Below are 22,956 nucleotides of genomic sequence, written 5' to 3' on the forward strand. Positions count from 1 at the left end.
GGTTCTTGGCCAAGATTAGTTCTCGGCTACTGTTGGTTCTCGGCCAAGCTCAGTTCTCGGCCAAGATTAGTTCTCGGCTAAGGCAATTCTCAGTTAACTTGGGTTTTCGGTTTTCACCCTTTTCTCGGTCAAGTTTTGGTCAAATTTAACTGGTTCTCGATCAATATTTAAGTTCTCAGTCAACATTGATCGTTCTCGGTCAAAGTACTCGAGTTCTCGGTCAACTTGGTAATCTGTGATCGCTGTTTGGGCCTGATCAATCTGATTTGGGCCTGATATTTGAATTTTAATAATTTTTGGACCTTAAAACTCAATTAACTAATCTAGTCAGAATGGAGCAATTAACAAATGGTAACAATTCAGCTTACTCATCACTTCATCAAGAACTAGATTCCATCATGGGGATCACCACACGTATACCCCGTCTCTTATCTCACTCGTATACCCCGTTCATCATGACACTAAGTCAAACTACAAAGACGGGCATAAGATCTTACTAATGAGGATGAGGATGAGGATGATGCCATCTACAATAAAACAATAAACAATTAATCACATTACATGTAACAAACAATTGAGCAATACACGTAAACACGTATATTAGAATTGTGGTTAAGGATGTCAAAATAATAATAATAATAATAATAATAATAATAATAATAATGATGATAATAATAATAATAATAATAATAATAATAATAATTTGGTTTTAATACATGTTGCCCCCAAAACAATAAAAGTAAAATGGGGTGTGAATTACTCACCTTAGAAAGTTGGCGAGCGGAAGAAAATAAGTAAATAAGAAAATATCGAGTTAAGCGAGCTGACCAAAGCGAACATAAGGACGCCCTAAAATTTAGATAATAATCCAAAAGTCAAAATTAAATTAGACCAAACAAGAATCGCTAACAAAATCTTAGATTAAACATAAAACATAAAGAAAACAAAATTAAGCGAGTTTTCGGTTTGTAGTCTGTCTGAATGTCGATATGAGATCATATTCGGCCCAACATGTCCAAAACATAATTACAAACACAAAGCATTAAAAAGTCAGAAGCTAATTCGGGTTAATTCATTGTGTAATTGAAAAGACCAGTTTAGTTCTTAACATAAACCCTAAATTGAATTTAATTCAATTGATTATGAAATCCCCCAAGTCTATTGAAATATATGAGGGATTTGTTCAATGGTTGTTAATTAACAATAAAAACCAATGCTTACTCGAGAATTGTATGAGGAACTATTTGATTAAAGATTTGACAACCCGATAGACTTTTGAAAGTCAAACATTGAAGAACACATTAATTAAACCTTGAATTCATGAAAAAGAGTGAGGATTATGAACTGTGTAGCAGAGAATGAATGTGGAGAATAATTTGTTTAATAGAAGTCAGAATAAAGATTCATGTTCATCAAGAAATCATCTAACTTGTTTAAAACTCAAAAATGAAGTATAACAAACACTAAATCTTGATCATTATCTTAAATTAGAGGATAAAACTCGTGAGATTACGATGTATGCCCAGGAATGTTCTGGAACTTCTAAGTTTGAATTACAACAAGATTAGGATGAAGAGTGGATGTTAAACGAGTCAAAACCAAACTAAATCGCAAAACTGCTAATCTGACACTTTGGTCGCGCTACGCACTATGTTGTGGACATCCACGTCGCGCCACACAACGGGTTGATTTCCCTAATATTTCCATTTTGGCAATTTTAGTCCATAATGTTTACAGAAATGCATTTTAAGCTCGAATTAAGTGATTTTGTGGATTATTTAGCATGATTAAATATTAAAACAATATAAAGTGAATTACACAACATAAATTACTAATAGACACTCGACTTCATAAATAATAAACATCTGAATACAAACACGAGTCGGGTAAACAAGTACAAATAATAACCCGAAAATTAACGGATGTCCCGGTATTATACATATTATGCAACGACCTTTGCTCACACTTGACCTGAAAAAAATATGCATAGCCAAAGGCATGCAACCATGGGTTTTTCATGCGATTAAAGCCCATTTTTGACTACCATTGAGCATAGTTAGGCTATGTATGTGATCAAATTAAAAAATGTGAGTTAAAGTGTCACGTGATTACACGTCACGTAATTAGTGATGTTTTAATCAATCTACCCTATTTAGTTTATTTTTTTATTAAAACACCGCAAAAATGTAAATAAATTCATAAACAAATCTTTCATAAGTTACAAACTAAATTTAAAAAATAAGAAAAAAAATCTACTACAATTGAAATTAATTTTTGTGATATCTGGATTAATTCTTTATAAGCTTCAAACATAGCCCGGTCCTCCGTACTAGATATTAGAGGTCATTCTCGACGAACTTAAAGTCTTTTTCTGGTTGTCATTATATTTGTAGTTTTTATTTATGTACTTGCTGTTTTCACGTGTGCTTGTTCTTAAAATAACAGAAGTTCATAACTTTTTTTATCTATGGTTTTAAAGTATGTCTTCGCCTTAAGATTCATTATAGATCGTAAGGACACGAGCCTCAGGTGCCCTACTTTGGTGTTGAATTTACTTAAAAACACATTCTAAATATCATAGTGAATTAAAACTTTTCGCGGAATAATTAAAAGTCAACCATATATTATGTAACACTTCAAATCTTGTCTTAATAAACATTCACTTGTTTTTAACTAATCAGAACATAACAAAAGAAAACATCATAGCATTCTTTATCTTCAGATGTCAGGCTCTTCAGTTCATGCCATGTGTCTCACTCAAGCCAGCTGCTTTAGCCTATATTTGCCTGCATGCATACTAAAATTCAGATATACTAAGTGAGTTCTAGTTAATCAAACAACATATGTTACATTACAATCCCACACTTACATATACATATATGAAGACACATACTAAAACCTTAACCTTCTTATCTTTCTTTCATACGTACATACATACATACATTCATAGTTTTATACTTTCATATTTTCATACTTACATATTTTCATACGCATACTTTCATATTTTCATACTTACATACATTCTTGTTTAAACTTAGCAATTCATACATAATTATCTCTACGTTTTAAAGAGCATTTCGCCCTACTTCCTCGGATATTATTAAGGTCTGGTCCCTCCTTCCTCGGATATTATTAGGGTCTGGTTCCTACTTCATCATATATTATTAGGGTTTGGTCCCTTCTTCCTCGGATATTATTATGGTCTGGTCACTAATTCCTCGTATATTATTAGGGTCCGGTCCCTTTTTTCCTTAGATATTATTAGAATCCGGTCTCTTCTTTTCGTACCATACAACCATAAATACTTTGCCATGCATCCCTACATCCATATATACTTTTAGTTATGCATTTTCATATACATCTACGTACGTTCTCTTAAACCTTTATATATCATTAAATATCTTTTATAAACATTCATATAGCATACACTTACCACTTAAAGTAAGTGTATTAACTAAGCACATATGAGTATGCACATAACCCCGAAAAACATAACAGATAATGGGGCCAGAAACTCACTTGCATCATGTTCCTCTTAGAGCTTATGGTGACACCTCTCTTCAGTTGGGCACGACTAACTACACAACAATTATAATCATCACTTAACTTCTCCTAACTAGGTCATATTTCTAGGTTAGTGAAGCCCATAACAAACGAGGGTCCGGGGGCAGCGCCCCTGATTGCAGGGTTTTGGGGCCAGCCCCTAGCAGGTTTCAAGGGGTAAATCCTCTGGCTGGGGTTAAGCTACCCCTTAGACATTTTAATAAGGCTTTATTAAAATTCATTAGAATCGATTTTTTAAACGAATAGAATTGACTTTCAAACGAATCTAATGGACTTTGTAAATGAATTGAATTTTTAAACAAATCAAATTGACTTTTTAAAAAAATTAAATCGACTTTTTAAATGAATCAAATCGACTTTTAAACGAGTTAAATTGGCTTTTTAAACGAATTGAATCACATTCGAATTTAGTCTTCATGCCTTTCAGCTATACTCGTATTTCTTTCATCCTTAAAGGCCCGTTTTACTACTACAACGATTTCTAGAGGCCCCTAGCAAGGTCCAAGGGGCAGCCCCTGGCTAGGGTTAAGCTGACCCTTGGACTTTTTAATAAAGGCTTATTAAAAATTCATTAGAATCGACTTTTTAAACAAATCGAACTGACTTTTTAAAAGAATTGAATCTAATTTTTAAACATATCGAATAGACTTTTTAAACTAATCGAATCGAATTTATAAACGAATTGAACCGCATTCATTCGAATTTGGTTTTAATGCCTTTCGGCTATACTCGTTTTTCATTAATCCTTTGCCCGTTTTTCTTTCATCCTTAAAGGCCCGACTTAGGGTCTATGTGCGACACCCGTTAGTTGGTACGAGTTTTGTAAATATATCAGAGTTGCAAGTTCGTTTTAGCGGTCTTTACATATAAAATATTCTTTTATAAAATGTTGGGTAAAAATACCTGTTACGTTCTTTTAGCAGAAATCTTTGAATAATGTAAGGCCCCGATCCCGGTACCCTACTTGGACGTTGGATTTACTCACAAACACAGTTCTAAATATCAGAGTTAATTAAAACTTTTTGCGGAATATAAAACTTCAAACATATATTACATAAGTCTTAAAATTTAAACAATATAAAACATGTCTTCAAGTTCAAGCATTATTAATTAAGTCTTCAGATGACAGCTTCTTTATTCTTCTGCCAGGTGTCCCTCCTCAAGCCAGCTGTCTCATTCTACTCACATGCGTGCATACTAAAAGTCAGCTACGCTGAGTGAGTTCTAGTTAATCAGACGACATGCAATACATTCACATACTTACATATATACGTATCCAAAGATACATATAACATACTTAGCATGTTACCTTTCTTTCATACTTACTTACATACATACTTCCATTCCTTCTTTAATGCTTTCGTTCTTACATAATCATTTATATGTTTTGAAGAGCATTTCGCCCTATAACATTCACAGATATTATTAGGGTTTATTCCCTATGTTCACATATATTATTAGGGTCTGTTCCCTACTTTTGCAGATATTATTAGGGTATGTTCCATACATTCGCAGATATTACCAAGGTATGTTCCCTTCTTAATCATACAAACATTTCATCTTACAGCCAAACCTTTCCTTATATATATATTTATATATACCTTTACGCATACTTTTTAACCTTTTCTATATCATTCATATAACATTCATACATCATTCATAGCAATCACATATCATACGCTTACCACTTTAGGTAAGCGTATTAACTATTCACATCGAGTATGCACACATCCCCGAATACATAACAAGGAAATGGGGCTAGAAACTCACCTGGATTATGTTATGTTCGGAGCTAATTGTAATCCCCTTCCTTAGCTGTGCACGACTGACTGTAATAAGGCACATAAGTTAACTACTACTCTAGTGCTCGTTTGCGTACTTGGCCCTAGGTCTTTCTTATTTAAAACATTACCTTCATTATTAATTAGTTCCTTGTTCTTAGCGTATATACCGTACAAGTCTATATTCTTTTCTCACATACATATGCGTCATACATACATATATGCCATACATGCACATACGTTATACATGTATATACATTCTATATATATATATATATATACGCCATACGTACATACACGTTATACATACATACATATACGGTATACATACATACGTTATATGCATACACATACACGACATACATAAGTACATATACATTATATACATATACACATACACGGCATACATACGTGCATATACATGTACGACGTATACATATACGACGTACACATACATATACGCCTATACATATACTTTATACATATACATATACATATACATACATGACATACACATACATATGCGCCTATACATATACGTCATACGTATACGTATACGACATAAACATACATATACGCCCATATATATACTTCATACATATACGGCATACACAAACATATACGTCCATACAAATACTTCATACATATACATATACGGCATACACATGCATATACGCCCATACATATATGTCATACATACTTACACGGCCATACATACTTATACGGCCATACATGCTTATACGAATGTATACATATACGCCCGTATAAGCGCAGGTTAGCCTTCTTCTTCTTCGCGTTTTTAGTGTTTTTCTTCAATTCCGGCGCCATCAGCCGCCGTTAATTAACCACCCTGGTTGATCAGAGTTTGATCGTTTATGACCCAGGTAGCTTCGGGGTGTCCAGATCTAAGTTAAGGTGGCCCTTAAGCTAATTTTTTGTTGATTAAACACCCGAATAAAGCTAGATCCAGATTAAACGGCTCATTCGGCATCCCGGGGCTGCGGTGTCGGGTTCTAAATTGTTGGGTCTGCTGAGATATATGATTCCTTACCTTCGGTTGGTCTTGGATCGTTGAATAGAACAGTGTAGAGAGCGTTTGGCTTAAGTGTGTGTTTTTAATGGTGTAGGCTAAGGTATAGAATGATGGAGATGGAAAGGATTTAGGGTTTAATGGGTATTTATACTCCCTAAGCCCATGGACGTTAGGCCCATCTTCATCTTAAGTCCATAATTAATTCCATCTATCTTAGCCCGACAACCTTTTAACGTTATTATTATTATTATTATTCTACTAACTCAAATTAATTCTTCCAGCTCAATTAATATTTTAATATTACTCGAAGAAATCTTGGTATGTTACAAAAAAAATATTCATTATATTGAAAACTTGGACCCCTTTGATATTTAAACACCTGTCTTTTGAAATTATAATTCTTTATAACATTCTAAAATAAAATATATGAGCCATCACATATCATCTAAAGACTATATCTCTAATCTTATATATTGTCTTGCTTGTTTGTTCTAATCTTTCTGATTTCCTGTAAAATGGGTTGGAAAATACGTCAGTACCCGACTGGTAAATGGCGTTGACTCTGTTGTAAAATATTTTTAATACCATTGAGAAATAAACAATAATACCTTTGTGAATACTCATTAGGCACCCAAATAAATTGATATAAAATTACCCTAAGTACTTGTACAATTAATCATATACACAATATCCTTTCTCTTAACAATCTTGTAGACTTTCAGAGGCATATTTGATGATATGCATGGCCTCAGGGAACTTTGAGTCACCATGTATGAATGGATCCAGACACATGTATACTTTTAATCAGAGTGTCAGTTTCTTATTATTGTAACGCAAAGTTTTAAGGATATATAGATCCTATGCGAGCATTCTGACTATAAAAGAGTTTGTAAAAGTTAAGGGTGTATTCACTTTTTCTATCTCTGATCGGTTTTCGTTAGTGATTTCTTTTACTGGTTTTTTCTGTGATTGTTACCTCGGACCTATAGTACGAGAATAACCTTTGTATAAATATCTAGATCAACGATCTAGCTTTAGACCTTTAGTCTGTTTTGTATAGCTTTAACCATGACAAACCATTTGTTTATATAAAACATTTGAACCTTTAGTCCTTTAGTTTATTTCACGATAGTCTATACACATTCTTATACTCTCATCCTTCTTCCTAACAAACAACACTGGTGTGCCCCACGGGAAAACACCCGGTCTTATAAAACCTTTATAGGGGAGTTCTTGTAGTTGGTAAATCAGTTATTTCATCTCGGACAGCACCAGGCGGTAAGGTGCTTTCGCGACGGGCTGTGCTCTTGGTATTAAGTCTATCTGAAATTCTATCTCTCGCTCCGGTGGCAACCCCGGAAGATCCTCAGAGAACACTTCTGGGTAGTCGCGCACTACATGAACATCTTTCACTTCTTTCTTCTCGGTCGTAGCTTTGACATCATACGCTAGGTAGGAACCACACCCTCGCCTTAACAATCCTTCACCTTTTATCTTCGGAATGACATTAAGCCATGAACTTTCTTTATCACCATAAACCGTCACCGTACCGCCATCCAAGGATTTTAACCTTATTAACCTACTCTTACACGTTATCTGAGCCTCAGACTCAGATAGCCAGTCCATTCCCATAACCACGTCGAACCCTCCTAAGGTCATAACATACAGGGTGACAGGGAACTCACGTCCCTCTAACTCTATCTTACAATCCTTAACCATCCTCATTATCCTAACTGAGGTCTCACTAGCGATTTCTTCTTTAAAAGTTTAAGACACACGACAACATTTCATTTTGGCTAACTTACTAAAGGTTGTAGCTACAAAACTCCTATTTGCACCTGAATTTGACAACACAGAAGTGGAAATACCGTTTACTAGAAACGTACATGTCACAACATCTGGGATCTTCTTAGAATGCTCCTAAGTCAACATGTAGGCTCTGGTCCTTGGCCTAGACTGGTCAGCATCCTTTTTCTCATTTCCTCCAGCTTCACCACCCGTGCAAGCCCTTGCTAGGTGACATGTATGTCCGCACTTATAACACGTGGGCTTTGCATGGCAATCCTGAGCGAAATGTCCCATATTTCCACATTTGTAACAGGCATTTGACCCTAACATGCATTCCCCACCATGAGATTTTCCACACTTGTGACACACATCAGAACCAGTTCCCCACTTGCACTCACCAGCATGCATCTTCCCGCAAGTCTTACACGACTTCTTCTCCCCCACTTTATGTTTCTTATCTCTATGGTTTCATGATTGGGTACCGGGTCGCTTAACAGGAACAACCCATTTCTTCTCTTCTCTTTCACCATCACCACATCGTCCACAGCCAGATCGTCATAAACCATCTCTGCGAGTTCAACAACAGAGTCAAAGGTAACATGTTTACTAGTCCTGTCTAAGGTGCGGACATTATGTGGTAGCCCTCGGATGTAACACTTGATTCGCTTGGCTTCAGTGTTCACCATGTTAGGCACCAACCTCGCCATACGGTTGAATTCGGTAGTATACTCGCGGTGTGTCATCTTACCCGCCTTCAAATTCATAAACTTCATCTCCACTATGATTAGTTTTTTTATTAATAAAATAAACTATATAATAATATAATATGCTATATACCCTAAATAATTAACACTAAATTTTTATAATAAACAATGGAACACGGGCACATCATTCGAATTCAACATCAAGGAGACGGTGCACAAACCCTTCTCCAATTCTCCCTCTCTAGATCCCCGGTAGTCCGGTGGTTTCCCTTCACATCTCCGGTAGTTGTCGCCCTTCGATTCTCTAGTCTACCTCTCCACATTCTCGAAGTTGCAACGGCATCACTGGCCACCGAACGGTCCAACCCTTCTAAACAGGTTGCTAAATATATGTTTCTAAACAGATTTTATCGTGTATACTTGGTATCAACAGGTCGTGTTCGGGTTTTGGATACATATACATATTTTGTGTTCGTGTCTTATCGTGTACGGGTATACACGATATGTCAGCCCTAGTTGTAGTGGTAAGTCATCACATATAAACGTTTAATCATCAAACTTAAAACAAAAACAAAACTATATATAATACTTGGCCCAATTAGGCGCCACCAAATAGACCAATCATATCAAACTCTTATTTTATTATATATATATAATAAGAGTAATTCCATTTACCCATGAAAATACTTTAATTATAAATCAATTTAAAACCCACCCTTTTTAATTTTTTGATTATATGTTTTTAAAATGAAATATCTATCTTGGGTTGAATCCAAGTGACTAAATAAATGTTAATTAGAAGTTAATTAACAAAGTCATTGAATTACGTCAAATTTAAGATACAATGAACCAACCTTGGTTAAAATAAAAATAAAAAATAAAAATAAATAACTATATATGCTTTCGTGTTCATCAATCTAGTACAACTTTGCATGCGAACGACGAGAAGAAGGCACGTCACCAACGATCAAACAATCTGCATGATCACCAAATCGATCTCTCATCGTTTCTGCTGTTGAATCCCCTCTCTCTCCATACATTTAGGGCTTGTAGATCGAATAATATTATATATCAATCACATAGAAAGTGGTGGCTTTGATTCAATTTGAGGAGTTTGATTGAATATCAGCTGAGGGTGAATTAATTACGGTTCACAATTGCATTTGTGTATATAATGATGATGATGATGATGATGATGATGATGATGATGATGATGATGATGGTGTTTGTTGTACATTACTTTTAAAAGGTTATTACAAGGCAATGGATGATCAAGGCAGTATGAATAGCAATAATAATAATAATAAGAATAATGAAGGAAACGGTGGCATGTGGACTTTGCACCAGAAGTTAGATCAGCCAATGGATGAAGAGGCTAGCAAGCTCAAGAACATGCACACAGATAACAAGGTATGTACGTAACACCTTTTTTCTTTGCATCGACCCGTTTGACAAATTTTCGCCCTACCATACAGTATGGCACGTCACTGTTGTCTAGATAACATATTAGTGGTGTTTGTATAATGGCTCATGATGGTCATTTATTTGAGTTTTTGGGGTCAAATTGCAATAGGTAGCAAAATAATGATATTGTTTCTAGTTTGGTAATTTTGAAACAAATACCTTGAGGCTGAATGATCCTTATAACAGTTGGGTACTTAACTTACTGATTGTGAGATTGACATACTAGTTTAGATCATTGTTTCAATAAAATTTACCTTCTGTGGCATTGGTATGATGGTTCATCTTTCTTGATAGTTTACTGCTGCTATGTTTGATACCTTTTGTTTTGTGCCACACTTTATGTTATCTGGATACTATACTTTACATGTCAAGAAAATGTTTTTAAAGTTAGAGGTCTTAGCGGAAGCAGCGTATCCAGCGAAAGGTTTGCCCCCAATCTAACCCTTCCCAGACCCTACTAATAACTTGCTATAAGTGGGATTTGTTTGTTTGCTTGTTTATTTGTTTGTGAGGTATACTTGTATGAAGTTTTCATTAAAATCATATTCTTGAAATTCTTAGGTTTTTCTTGATTGGGACTTATAGTTCTACTCTTTTCGTTCGATAATAGCTGCAACATTTTCTATATTAAAATGTCCATGTTTAAATGGTGGTGTGGTTACTATGGTTATGGAGTTCATAACCCTCTTGTTTGAATTATCTGTTGATACAGAACTGTTCTTGGCTGATGCTTGTGCGACTTGCATTTCAAAGTCTTGGTGTTGTGTATGGAGATTTGGGAACTTCCCCTTTATATGTATTTTACAATACTTTCCCCAAAGGAATCGATGACACTGAAGATGTTATCGGTGCACTTTCCTTAATCATATACTCTCTTACACTCATCCCGCTCATCAAATATGTTTTCATTGTTTGTCGCGCAAATGATAATGGTCAAGGTACACTTCTCCATTTCTAGTAATTGATTCTAAAACTATTAAGAGACAATGTATTATGAGGGCTTATTATTACAACATGTAGGACATATTATTTGATTAGGTATCCTTTGCAATCATCCTTATGGTATCCCTATATGTAGTTGATTAATAACACAATACAATAACAAATCCTAATCCCTTAACGCCACCCGTCTAAGCTGCCCGTTACTTGGTCTAAAGGTCATACTTATTAGCAATATTGGTGGTGCCCAATGTGTTTTCCATAACAAGTTCTCATGGTTAACAAACTTCCTCCAGGTGGAACATTTGCTCTTTACTCGTTATTGTGTCGGCATGCAAAAATTAAAACGATTCCAAATCAACATCGAACGGATGAGAGGTTGACTACTTATAGTCGCACCCCAATTCACGAGCACTCGCTTGCTGCAAAGACTAAAAGATGGTTGGAAGCAAACGCGTTAAAGAAAAACGCACTTCTTGTCCTTGTCCTTCTCGGTACTTGCATGGTGATTGGTGATGGTATTCTAACTCCAGCTATTTCAGGTAAATTCCCCTTATTATTCTTATGTATAATTATCGATCTTTACAATTCGAAGAGTTAAGTCCGGTTTTCGTCCTTGAGGTGTGCACATTTTAACTATTTGAGTAGCAAGGCCAATCTTGTCATTTCATTGCATGTGATTTCGAAATTTTTAACCCTTTTCATCCTTTCCACTAATTTTGTTGTTCTGTTGAATGAAAGGCCATTTTACGCCTTAGGTATCGTTAATGTAAGTTTTAAAGTTAAATTTGGTTTCAATATATTCTTGTATATAGAAAACAAAAGCTACAAAAATAATATAACAGAGTTGTAAAGTGACTGAAATGCCCTTAGTGTTAAATGACTGAAATGCCCTTAGGTGTAAAATGGCTGAAATGCCGTAACTCGATACAAAATACTAACAAAGTCATCGCAAAGGACGAAAAGGGTTAAATTTTAAACCACATGCCACGACGTGACAAAAAAATTGACCTTGGTGGCTTGGTACTCAATTAGTTAAAATGGGCAAACCTTAGGAATGAAAACCGAACTTAACTCTAATTTAATTTTGTTTACAACAGTTCTATCAGCTACTGGCGGCATCAAGGTAAACCACCCGGGGATAAAAAATGGTATGAAACAAAAAATTCTTATACTTTTTCCAATATAATATGCTTATGGTAAGTGTATTATATTGCAGAGTTTATTGTGGCTGTTGCGGTTTTCATACTAGTAGGATTGTTTTGCCTACAACATCACGGTCCCGATAAAGTTGGATGGTTTTTTGCTCCAGTTGTGTTGCTTTGGTTTATATTAATTGGTGGAGTTGGAGTTCACAACATTTTAAAATATGACGTGACAGTGTTACATGCATTTAACCCGTTATATATATTTTGGTATTTCAAAAGAAGAGGAAAACATGGTTGGACTTCCCTCGGAGGAATCATGTTGAGCATCACAGGTGTTAGTTAATATAATTAATATTTTCATAATCTTAATATGAAAGAATAACTCCTGGTTGCTGACATGGACAGGGACGGAGGCACTATTTGCTGACCTGGTGCATTTTCCACTTTCGGCGATCCAACTGGCGTTTACAACTGTTGTGTTCCCTTGTCTTCTTTTAGCTTATTGTGGGCAAGCAGCCTACCTCATGAAAAACAAGGAACAAGTGTATGATGCATTTTACCGCTCTATTCCAGGTTTGTTAAAATAAATTTAGAGTTAATTTCACAAATGGTCTCTGTAATTTTCCTATATTGCATGTTTAGTCGCTCTAGATTTGAAAACATGCAATATGAGGACACCAGAGGGACCATCCATGTAATGATTAATGTATATGAAAGACTGAAGTAAATATAGATTCTTATAAATAATATTGCAGAGGGTATATACTGGCCAATGTTTATTACTGCAACATTAGCCGCCATCGTCGCGAGTCAAGCTTCTATATCGGCTACATTTTCAATAATTAATCAGGCGTGTGCACTCGGGTGTTTCCCTCGGGTCAAAGTTGTTCATACATCAAGGAAGTTTCTTGGTCAAATATATGTGCCAGATATTAATTGGGTCCTTATGATTCTTTGCATTCTTGTAACAACTGGATTCCAAAATCAAAGCCAAATTGGTAATGCCTATGGTAAGTTTTCTTCTTTTGTTTTTTGCAATAATATTTTTTAGAAAGAATTGCTCAGATGGTCCCAGTTGTATGTCCAAAGTTCACTTTTGGTCCTCAAGTTTAGGAAGTGAAAGACAAAAAAATCATTATTACTCTGAATAAAGTAATTAAACTACCGTTTACGAGTAGCATACTTATAATTACTCTACTTGTATTTTGTTATAGTGTGATTACTCTATTTAGAGTAATTATGATTACCACTGCGTGGATTTTTCTCTTCACTTCGCGCATTTTGTAGGTTAAGTTTCATTTGTATATGAGTGATGATGGCAATGGACCAAAAGTGATTTAACATCCGCTTAACAGACGTTAAGGGGCATTTTAGTCATTTAACATCTACTTAACAAGTTAGCATTCATGTCATGGTAATACTTTCCCTATTTATGTATTTATTTTCTGTGTGACAGGCACAGCAGTTGTGATAGTCATGTTGGTGACAACATTCCTCATGATATTAATCATGATACTCGTGTGGAACTGCAACTGGTTTCTTGTATTCATCATGACATTCTTATCATTAGTGGTGGAATGCACTTATTTTTCAGCAGTTGTTATTAAGGTTGACCAAGGCGCGTGGGTCCCACTCGCGATAGCAGCCGCCTTTCTTCTCATCATGTATGTATGGCATTATGGCACAGTTAAAAGATATGAGTTTGAAATGCAAAGTAGAATCTCAATGGCATGGATTCTAAACCTGGGCCCGAGTTTGGGCCTGGTACGTGTCCCCGGTATCGGGCTCGTGTACACCGAGCTCGTTAGTGGGGTCCCACGCATTTTCTCACATTTTATAACTAACTTACCTGCGATCCATTCGGTAGTTATTTTGGTATGCGTGAAATCGCTTCCCGTTTACACGGTACCCGAGGATGAAAGATTCTTTGTGAGACGAATCGGGCCGACGAATTACCATATGTTCAGATGTGTCGCCCGATATGGGTATAAAGACCGTAAACGAGACGATGAGTTTGAAAAGAAAATACTCGAGAGCGTGTTTTTGTTTGCGAAACTCGAGTCGTTAATGGATGGAAGTTCGGATTCGGATGATTATAGTTTGTATGATCAAGAAACCGGTCATTCGGATAATAATGATACGTTTTCGTCGGTTGTTGATATAACAGTTTTGTCAAACGAGTCGGTTAGTAATTTCGGGAGGTCTTCGAGTCCTGTGAAGATTGATGAGCTGGCGTTTTTAACGCGGTGTCGGGATGCGGGGGTGGTGCATATATTGGGGAATACGATTATTAAAGCGAAGCGGGATACGGGGCTTTGTAACAAGATTTGTATTGATTACTTGTATGCATTTTTGAGGAAGATATGCAGAGAGCATAGTGTCATCTTTAATGTTCCTCATGAAAGCCTTTTGAATGTTGGGCAAGTAGTGTTTGTGTAATTCATTTTTTTTTTTAGTTTAAATAAATGTATTAGAAATTTGTTCATGCTACACAACTCTGATGGGTGAATCAGTGAATAAGTCATGTAACTGTATTTCAAGAACATGTTGTAACACTGTTGTGGAAATGAATTTAAGGACATATAAGATCAAGGATAAGCAAGTGTATTAGGCCCAACTTGAATTCATTTTTTTTTCTTTAATAAACTTAATTTTATTGATCTCTTTTACATTTGTGTCGTGTGGCCTTGCCCAAGCGGTAACGCATGCCATCTCCCTTTGGTGTCGGGTCCTCGTGATATAAGCTTTTTAGAAAATCTACTTGAGTTATATAAATTCTCCTCTTTGCTGAAGAAGGCTAAAGCCTTTAATGCTATAATGTTGATTTTGCTTTGGAGGTTGTGGGAATGAGGTGATCCATGGCTTCGGGCGCCCGATGGATGATAGTTGAAACTCGTATGTAATGGTTGTAACTATTATGGCTAGCTTCTAGCTAGTGTTTTGAAATGAAAATTTGTGCTCTTTCAAAAAATAATAACTCTTTATCTAGGCTATGTAATGGATATTTTTTTTTCTAAATTTCATAATATGAATAAACATGTAAAAATGTTTTTGTGTATATATATGTAAAGTGCATAGATAATCATAAATAATTTGATTATACAAATGAATATAAACGTGATTATGATGTGAAAAATATAAGATGAGTGAGACAAAAACGAATTGCTTGTAAAATAACATTCTTTTTGTTAACAGTCTAGATTATAAATTTATTACATTTATGAGTTATTTAAGTAGCATTTTAAATTTTCTAGAATATCTTGAATAAATCTATTTAATTTTTAGTGAAAACTCAATTCGATCCAAGTTATAAACATGTCTTCTAATTAAATTAAACAAATCATTTCGATGCATAAAACAAGAGGAAGCAAAGCTATGTAAATCAGACAAATAAATTGAACTGAGTCAGTACCAATATGTTTCAAGTTCATGGCTAGAAACTAGTTTGAAAAACGTTTGCAAGCAATCAGCTCATAATAAACAAGTCGGCGCGAGCAGGGCTGGCTTGTTTAAATTTTGAGTCGAGCTTGAGCACCATGAAGAGCTTACTCATTTGGTCATTACTTGTATAGGCCAAAAAAACCTGGCTTATTTTTGTTGTATATGTGTAAGAATTATCTTTGCCGTTGTATCAATCATTATGTGCAAGAAACACAAAATAATCAAAAGTTAACGAGCTAGGCTTAAGAATTATACAAGTGACGCTGGCTTGGATTACTCAATAAACAACCTTGTGTCATTATTGGTGTTTACCATGCGCAGTAAACCACCCACTCTTCAAACTCAGTGTACACTAACTCTACTCTTATTCTAAGATCAACACATTCATGCAACCCAAGGGTTGACCGAAAAAAACAAGTGAAAGTTATGCATTCAGGTGGACACTTCAAGTGTTTGACTAAAGTAAAGTTTACAGTCAAAAAGGCTATGCAGAAGTCGAGCCCTGAAATAGATTATTTGAAAACAATCCACATCGTTTTAACTTGTATTCCTTACGGTTCTGACATAATAGAAAACTCTCACCTCACTTGTACAGACTCTCCATAGTGTTTTTCAGTTTTTGAATATCCGCCCCAACCATTTCTGACGCTTTCTTTCCATCTGCGAAGAAGTGAAGCGTCGGCTGCACACACAACACACCAATCACTATTTACCAAATTATGTCAATATTTATTTTAATTTTCTGATTATTGTATAGACTATTATCATAAAATTATACAAAAGTTGCTTACCACAGAAGAAATTTCCAACTTTTCCAATGTTCTCCTCAAACCTTCCTGCAATTAGACATAAATGAACATACAACAACAACAATCATACCCAGTATTTCCCACAAATAGCCTAAGCTATCAGTAGGGGTCTAGGGGTCTGGGGAGGGTGGGATGTAGACAAACTTTACCTCTATCTCTAAGGATAGAAAGGTTGCTTCTAGCGAGACCCCCAACTCGAAAGTAAATAGATAAACAAATAAAATAAATAAATAATTTTATACAAAATAAATAAAAAGTATAGCAGTAAATAATAAACTAAAACAATATGATATTAGTACGTTTCAAGCAACATTTCATTATAGATAGACTAACATAAAACTAAGGTAAAATTTACAACAACAATAAAAAAGGCCATAACAAGAAATAGCCCCTCCTTCTAAAGGTCGTTAACCTTAATTCTACGTCTCCAGTAACTCCTATCCTCAATCATGTCCTCAAAGATGTGCATGTCTAGCAAATCACACCTAATCCTCTCATCCCATGTCAATTTGGGTCTACCTCTACCCCTCCTCCCCTCTATAATGAGAGTTTCCACTGATCTAACAGGAGTCGTTTCCTTTCTCTTCTTTACATGTCCAAACCATCTCAATCTGTCTTCCTTATCTTATCTAATATACTAGCCACCCCTAGTCTTTCCCCAAAAACCTCGTTTCTTATTCGGTTTAACCTTGTGTGCCCACACATCCACCTTAGCATCCTTATCTCTGCTACCTCCAACTTACGCATGTGTGTCTTCTTGATAGCCCAACAATCTGTTTCGTATAGCATCGCAGGTCCAATCGTAACCCTATAAAACTTTCCCTTTAAGTGCATTCCTCACCTCTTCCTGTGTGATACGTCGGCAGTAGCAATTATTCTGTTGTATAGTTGTGTTCTCATTTTGTGGTTGGTGAGCGCTCCCACTGTTGAAAAGGTTGTAGAAGTAGGTTTGCCATCTCAACTTGATGTCCTACTCCTTGACCAATACACACCCATCCTCACCCTTTATAAACTTCACAGCCCCTAGATCTTGCCTTCTACGCTCCCTGGCTTTGGCAATCTTAAACATATCATGTTCCCCCTCCTTTGTTTCTAAACGTTCGTACATCCGTTTATAGGTCGTGTTCTTTGCTTCTGACACTGCCTTTTTCGCCTCTCTCTTGGTCTTTTTGTAGATCTCCCTCAATATGACTCGCTCCTTTTCATCCATGCTCCTCATAAGCTCCCTAAAACTCCCTTGTTTATCTCTTATCTTCTCTAGCACTATCTCATTCCACCACCAGGGCTCCTTATGCCCACTAGTTTTTCCTATTGTGACCCTTAGAGTCTCCTTCGCCACTTGAGTAATATTTGTCGCCAAAGCTTCCCACATCTGGCTTGAGTCCCCATGGAGTTGAACCATATTCGATGATACGAGCTTTTCTTTGAAAAGTGAAAGCTTGTCGTCCTTCAGATTTCCCTAGCGAATCCTAGGTCTAAATCTCTTCTCCTGCTCCGTCAAGGTATTTCTAAAGCCTATATCTGCCACTAGCAAACGATGTTGAGCCACAACTGCTTCCCCAGGTATAACCTTGCAATCTTTCCACCAACGTCTATCTCCTTGCCTCATCAATAGATAGTCGATCTGCATGTTGCGTCCCCCACTCCTAAAAGTGATAAAATGTGAATCTCTTCTTAAAGAACGAGTTTATAATGCCAAGTCTCTAGAAGATCCGTGCCGGTCTCATTTCTATCACCAAAACCAAAACCCCCATGAACGCCTTGGAAGCCATCGTTATCCTTACCAATGTGTCCATTAAAATCACCTCCTATACATATCCTCTCTTCCCTCGGTATGGCTCCCACAATCGCATCTAAGCATTCCCAAAAATCTTTTATTTTCTTGGTCCCCTGGTCTGGCATGTGGTACGTAAGCGCAAACCACTGCCACAACTTCTTCCCCTAGTACTAGCCTCAACACCATAATTCTACCATTATGCCTTATCACCTCTACCACACTAGTGTGTAGTTCCTAAAAGAAATTTTTAACAAGAACTACAACATGAATAATCATCTGATTCATTTGATTTTTATTGATGTCTTTTAAAACGTTCTATCCGCTTTTTGTAGTTAATTAAAAAAAACTTTAGCCCTTTGACCCGTTAGCAATAATGCATAACCCAAAACAACCCAGTTCACATATATGGATTTAAACACTAGCCTCAAGTTAAATGCAACAAAAAACATATTTTCACATATTTTAAACCCAAATTGGCCCGTAACATGTTTATATTTCATTTAACCATACAGACATATTGAGAAGAGGCGCAACATTATAATATCTAATTATCTTATGCCTCCAAATAATAGTAACACTTACTTGATCAATATCAATCTTATAGGTTGTGACATTAGTGTATTTCTCACTCAACTCCACAATATGTGGAAATAATAGCCTGCCTGTGCATATAAAACATGAATTATTGGAAAATACTTTCAAGCATTCAGAGCATATAAATATTTTATCGTCATTCGAAAAACTAGATAAATAGTAAAATAAAATATTCTCACATGGACCACACCAAGCGGCAGTAAAGTAGAAGACTGCTGGCAAAGATTCATCTAGATGAAACACGTAAAAATATGCATGAGTCAGGTAACATGTAAGTAAATACTATTGGTTGACAATTAAATGGATGAATGCTTATTTACCTTGCACCTTGCGAAGTAAAGTATTAAACTGATCTTCTGAATCGACTGTCACTACTCTAGATTCACCTGTTATAAGTGTTCTTTTAGTAAATATTCAAAAGCTTGTAATGCATGTACACTATCTCTATAAGAAAGTATATTAATTGGAATAGCATGTCCTGTTAAGTTATTAGCTATAATGTATACACAGTGTTTGCATACAAAATAAAAGGTGGCAATTTTGACCCGTTTGTTAGATTATGGCAAGCATTAAATCAAAATATCAGATTAAAGATTAATATTTTGGGGATAGTCTTTACTTCTAAATCTTATAAATAAAGCCGTGTCCATTAAGTTGTTAGCATTACTTATCCACTTGTAAGCCTTACACTATAACATAACACAATAAGGTTGATAAAGAATCTTACAGCATTTGTTAGAACTTAGAATATTTTATCAAAATCCTAATTCCTTAGTACAATACCACACAAAACGTACTCTAAAGTTGATACATTCGATAAGAAGCTTCATAGGACCAAATGTTGATTATTCAAACTCAACAATGAACTTCACAAAAGTCAAAAAACGGTCATTCAATGAATTGCAAGTTGTTTTAAATGATTCTTGCGTGTTTAAGGTACAAGTTCCAGACTTGTTCTATGAATTGCGAGTTGTTTTAACTTCGACTATACAACTATTTTCCAGAAGCTAGTGAATATATAAAGTATGAACCCAACCAAACCAATTAGCTTATTCTATTCTCGAGCTAGATACATAACCCATATTTATTCATTGTGAATGAGAGATAAATACACAAGCAATTAAAACAACACAAATTACAAAAAATGTTTTTGTATCAATCAGAGTAATTAATTGTTCACATTGTTAATAAGTCAGTCACTGTGTATTACTCATATCATAAAATGGTCCAGTTGAAACACAGACCCGAATAAATATGTGGGTCGGATTGTAAATCCCCAATTGAGAAACCCTAACTCCAGTTGCAGACAGACTGATATTAGAAATGAAGCAGTAACAAGATAACCTGATGAGCAGTGATTCCGAGTGGAAGGATGCTGTCCAGATTGAAACTTAGAGATGGGTTTGGACCACAAGGGTTTAGTGACAGAAGAAACCGAGTACGAGTATGAGTACGGGATTGTTATTGTTGCTGGATTGGATGAAGAAGCTGACACAATATCACCGACAGATGAGAACAGAGATCCACAGTAAACCCCATTTCGTAGCATACGACGAGCAGCCAAGATTCCCCTCATTGACATCTGTATCCGTCTCTGAATTCTCAATTTCAACTAGTAATTTGTTGGTTACAACTTATAATCTGAAAAATGGATTAACAAATTATTACTTTTTAGGTCCTTATGTTTTGTATGAAGGTTGTTGACAGTCCTCACAGTTTAAATACTTCGGTGATAACGAGTCTCGCAATTATAGTCATTCATGGTTTTAACCTCGCATGTTCATCTCTTTTTGGTTAAAGTAAATGCTACGGCTCTTGACTCTAGATCATGAGTTGTGCGGTTTTTTTCGTGAACTTTCAGTTGTTTGGATGCGTAGGCTATGTATGGCATCCTGGTCCACCAGGGCCAGCTCCGAAAAAACGAAAAAAATTTTGGGCTAAACGCGAAAATTTTTTTGGCCTTAAATAAAAGAAACATTTTTTTTTGTTTAAACAATTTAATTTTAAGTGGACTTACTTACTACTTATTATGATTTGAGTTGTGTATAAAAATAAACATAAAAATGTCTCAACTAAGACTAGAACTCACAACCTCTTGGTTAGATGTCATACCTCTTTGCCACTAGACCAAGCTAGTGGTTATAAAATTATGTTGAAACATTGATTATACATAATTTTTTTTATAAAAATACAAAAAAAAAAATTTCGGGTCTAGCGGGATGTCGGGTCTGTGGTCGTCGACTACCCGGCCACACCCATAGGCCGGCCCTGTGGTCCACTATGTGATGGGTTGTAATAAGCTACAAAATCCTTAGTTTCTTATGGAAAGGAAAGAATAGGTGCACTAACTAGATTCTACTTCTGCGTTTGAAATTTCTCTTGTTTGGTTCCCCAAATAAACTTGGCATTTTTTTTGTTTAAAAGTGCGGTTAACAAAGTTGATATCATGAAAAAGTGTAGGTACTTCGTTCATAAGATTTCACATGTAAACTGAAGAAACACTAAGTAACCCCGGGCAGATTATAGGTAATCTGGGGGCCAGGTAATGTTTCCCACGAAGGTTAGGTCCAGCAGAGTAAGTTGTACTTCAGGGAACCTGCAAAACAGACACCGTAAGCTCGTCACTGAGAAGGGGGGGTTCCTCCTTGTGACCACCCTCCGGCGTGAGAATCAGTCTATATTGCTCTTTGAATATAAAAGTATATGAATACTATAAGAGCAGTTATCAAGTAAGTTATACGAGATTGTAGATGATCTTACCATTCCAAGATATTGGAGTATTTATAGCCGAAGGTAGGTTTTCTAGAAGGTACAGCCGGCTGAATAGTATTCCTGTTCAACCAACAGTGGATTACGCACAGGCCATACTGGTTGGTGGGTAGGTTACAGCCAACAGTAATAAAGTCGGCTGCACTATTCCACCAACTGTAGACCATGCACGTCCCACTGACTGTGGATTGTACGCAGGCCATGCTGGTTGGTGAATAGGTTACGGCCAACAGTAATACTATTCCACCAACTGTAGGCTGCGCCTGCTCCACAGTGAGGGTTGGTGAGTAGGCAGCGGCTAATAGTGACAAACAGTACTAGAGGGTGCTCCTCCTCGCACTGTTGTCGGTGAGCTGTCACCCTGTGATTGGCTCATGGGCTGTTCTGGTCAGATCGTCTGTCCTATCCATACCTTGGTAGGTATGGTACAAAAGATCTTTCAGAATCGGACTGGCTCATTTGGGCGGGATTGTTCCCGCCTTGCTCATGCCTTCACGTGACTGCTGAAGTAGCTAATCTTGTACGTGTAGCCCTGCTGTCTGCGGGTAGCCTTCCCTGATGGCTTGTATCCGCAACTGCGGGAACAGGCGGGGTACTTCACCATGGGGAGGCTTTCCCTGCGTGTACAGCTTGCGTACTGCGCGTAAGATTCTATGAGCATGGTGGGTCCTGCGGGAGCAGATGGCCTTTGCGCAGACAACCCTGTTCAAGGTGAGTCTTGCGGGACCAACTGGTCTCTGCTGGGACCTACCTCTTCAAGTCCCCCCAGTCCAATGTTCTTCTCATGCGTGTTTAATAAAGTGAGGTGAACTTTTGGACTTAAGCAAAGGGTTTTGAAAAGGGGTTTTGTAAGGTTTTCCATGGGAAGTCCTTGTCACTTGCAGAAATGCCCGAGTTTCCTGCTTGGTCTTTGGGTATGATGCGGGTAGGTCTGTAACCTCCTCGCAAGTCAGGAGCATTGAGTCCCAGTTGTATGTATTTTCCATGAGGTTTTGGTAGTTTCGAACATAGTGATCAATTATGTTAAGACCACCAATTCCATCTTGGAGCTTCAAACAACGTAGTTCTCGACGCTCCCGCTATGCGGGGATGTTATTTCCGTTTCCGCAAGCATTGCCCAGAAGATCCTTCTTGGTTTCAATTCC

At 36.5% G+C, this 22,956-nt stretch overlaps 2 protein-coding genes across 2 annotated transcripts; one reads left to right on the top strand and one right to left on the bottom strand.

Annotated features, from left to right (window-relative positions):
• The first annotated feature begins 10,089 nt into the window (after window positions 1–10,089).
• LOC143623704 (potassium transporter 11-like) lies at window positions 10,090–15,028 on the top strand. Its single transcript, XM_077094549.1, has 8 exons — window positions 10,090–10,280; window positions 11,047–11,272; window positions 11,570–11,815; window positions 12,374–12,424; window positions 12,493–12,753; window positions 12,827–12,994; window positions 13,177–13,431; window positions 13,878–15,028. Exons 1-8 carry the CDS (start codon window positions 10,134–10,136, stop codon window positions 14,858–14,860), a joined length of 2,337 nt encoding a protein of 778 aa, XP_076950664.1. The 5' UTR covers window positions 10,090–10,133; the 3' UTR covers window positions 14,861–15,028.
• Window positions 15,029–16,210: 1,182 nt separating this feature from the next.
• On the bottom strand, window positions 16,211–20,651 carry LOC143623705 (thioredoxin O2, mitochondrial-like). The gene is made up of 6 exons (XM_077094550.1): window positions 20,387–20,651; window positions 19,363–19,428; window positions 19,222–19,272; window positions 19,031–19,110; window positions 16,654–16,698; window positions 16,211–16,544 (listed from the first exon to the last, which is right to left on the bottom strand). The coding sequence occupies exons 1-6, from the start codon at window positions 20,622–20,624 to the stop codon at window positions 16,446–16,448; spliced, it is 579 nt and encodes a 192-aa protein (XP_076950665.1). The 5' UTR covers window positions 20,625–20,651; the 3' UTR covers window positions 16,211–16,445.
• Window positions 20,652–22,956: the final 2,305 nt, after the last annotated feature.

The sequence above is a fragment of the Bidens hawaiensis genome, unplaced genomic scaffold (assembly GCF_021521415.1).
Source record: "Bidens hawaiensis isolate Kalapana, Puna unplaced genomic scaffold, B.hawaiensis_p1.1 tig00003536_1, whole genome shotgun sequence".
Taxonomy (NCBI): domain Eukaryota; kingdom Viridiplantae; phylum Streptophyta; class Magnoliopsida; order Asterales; family Asteraceae; genus Bidens; species Bidens hawaiensis.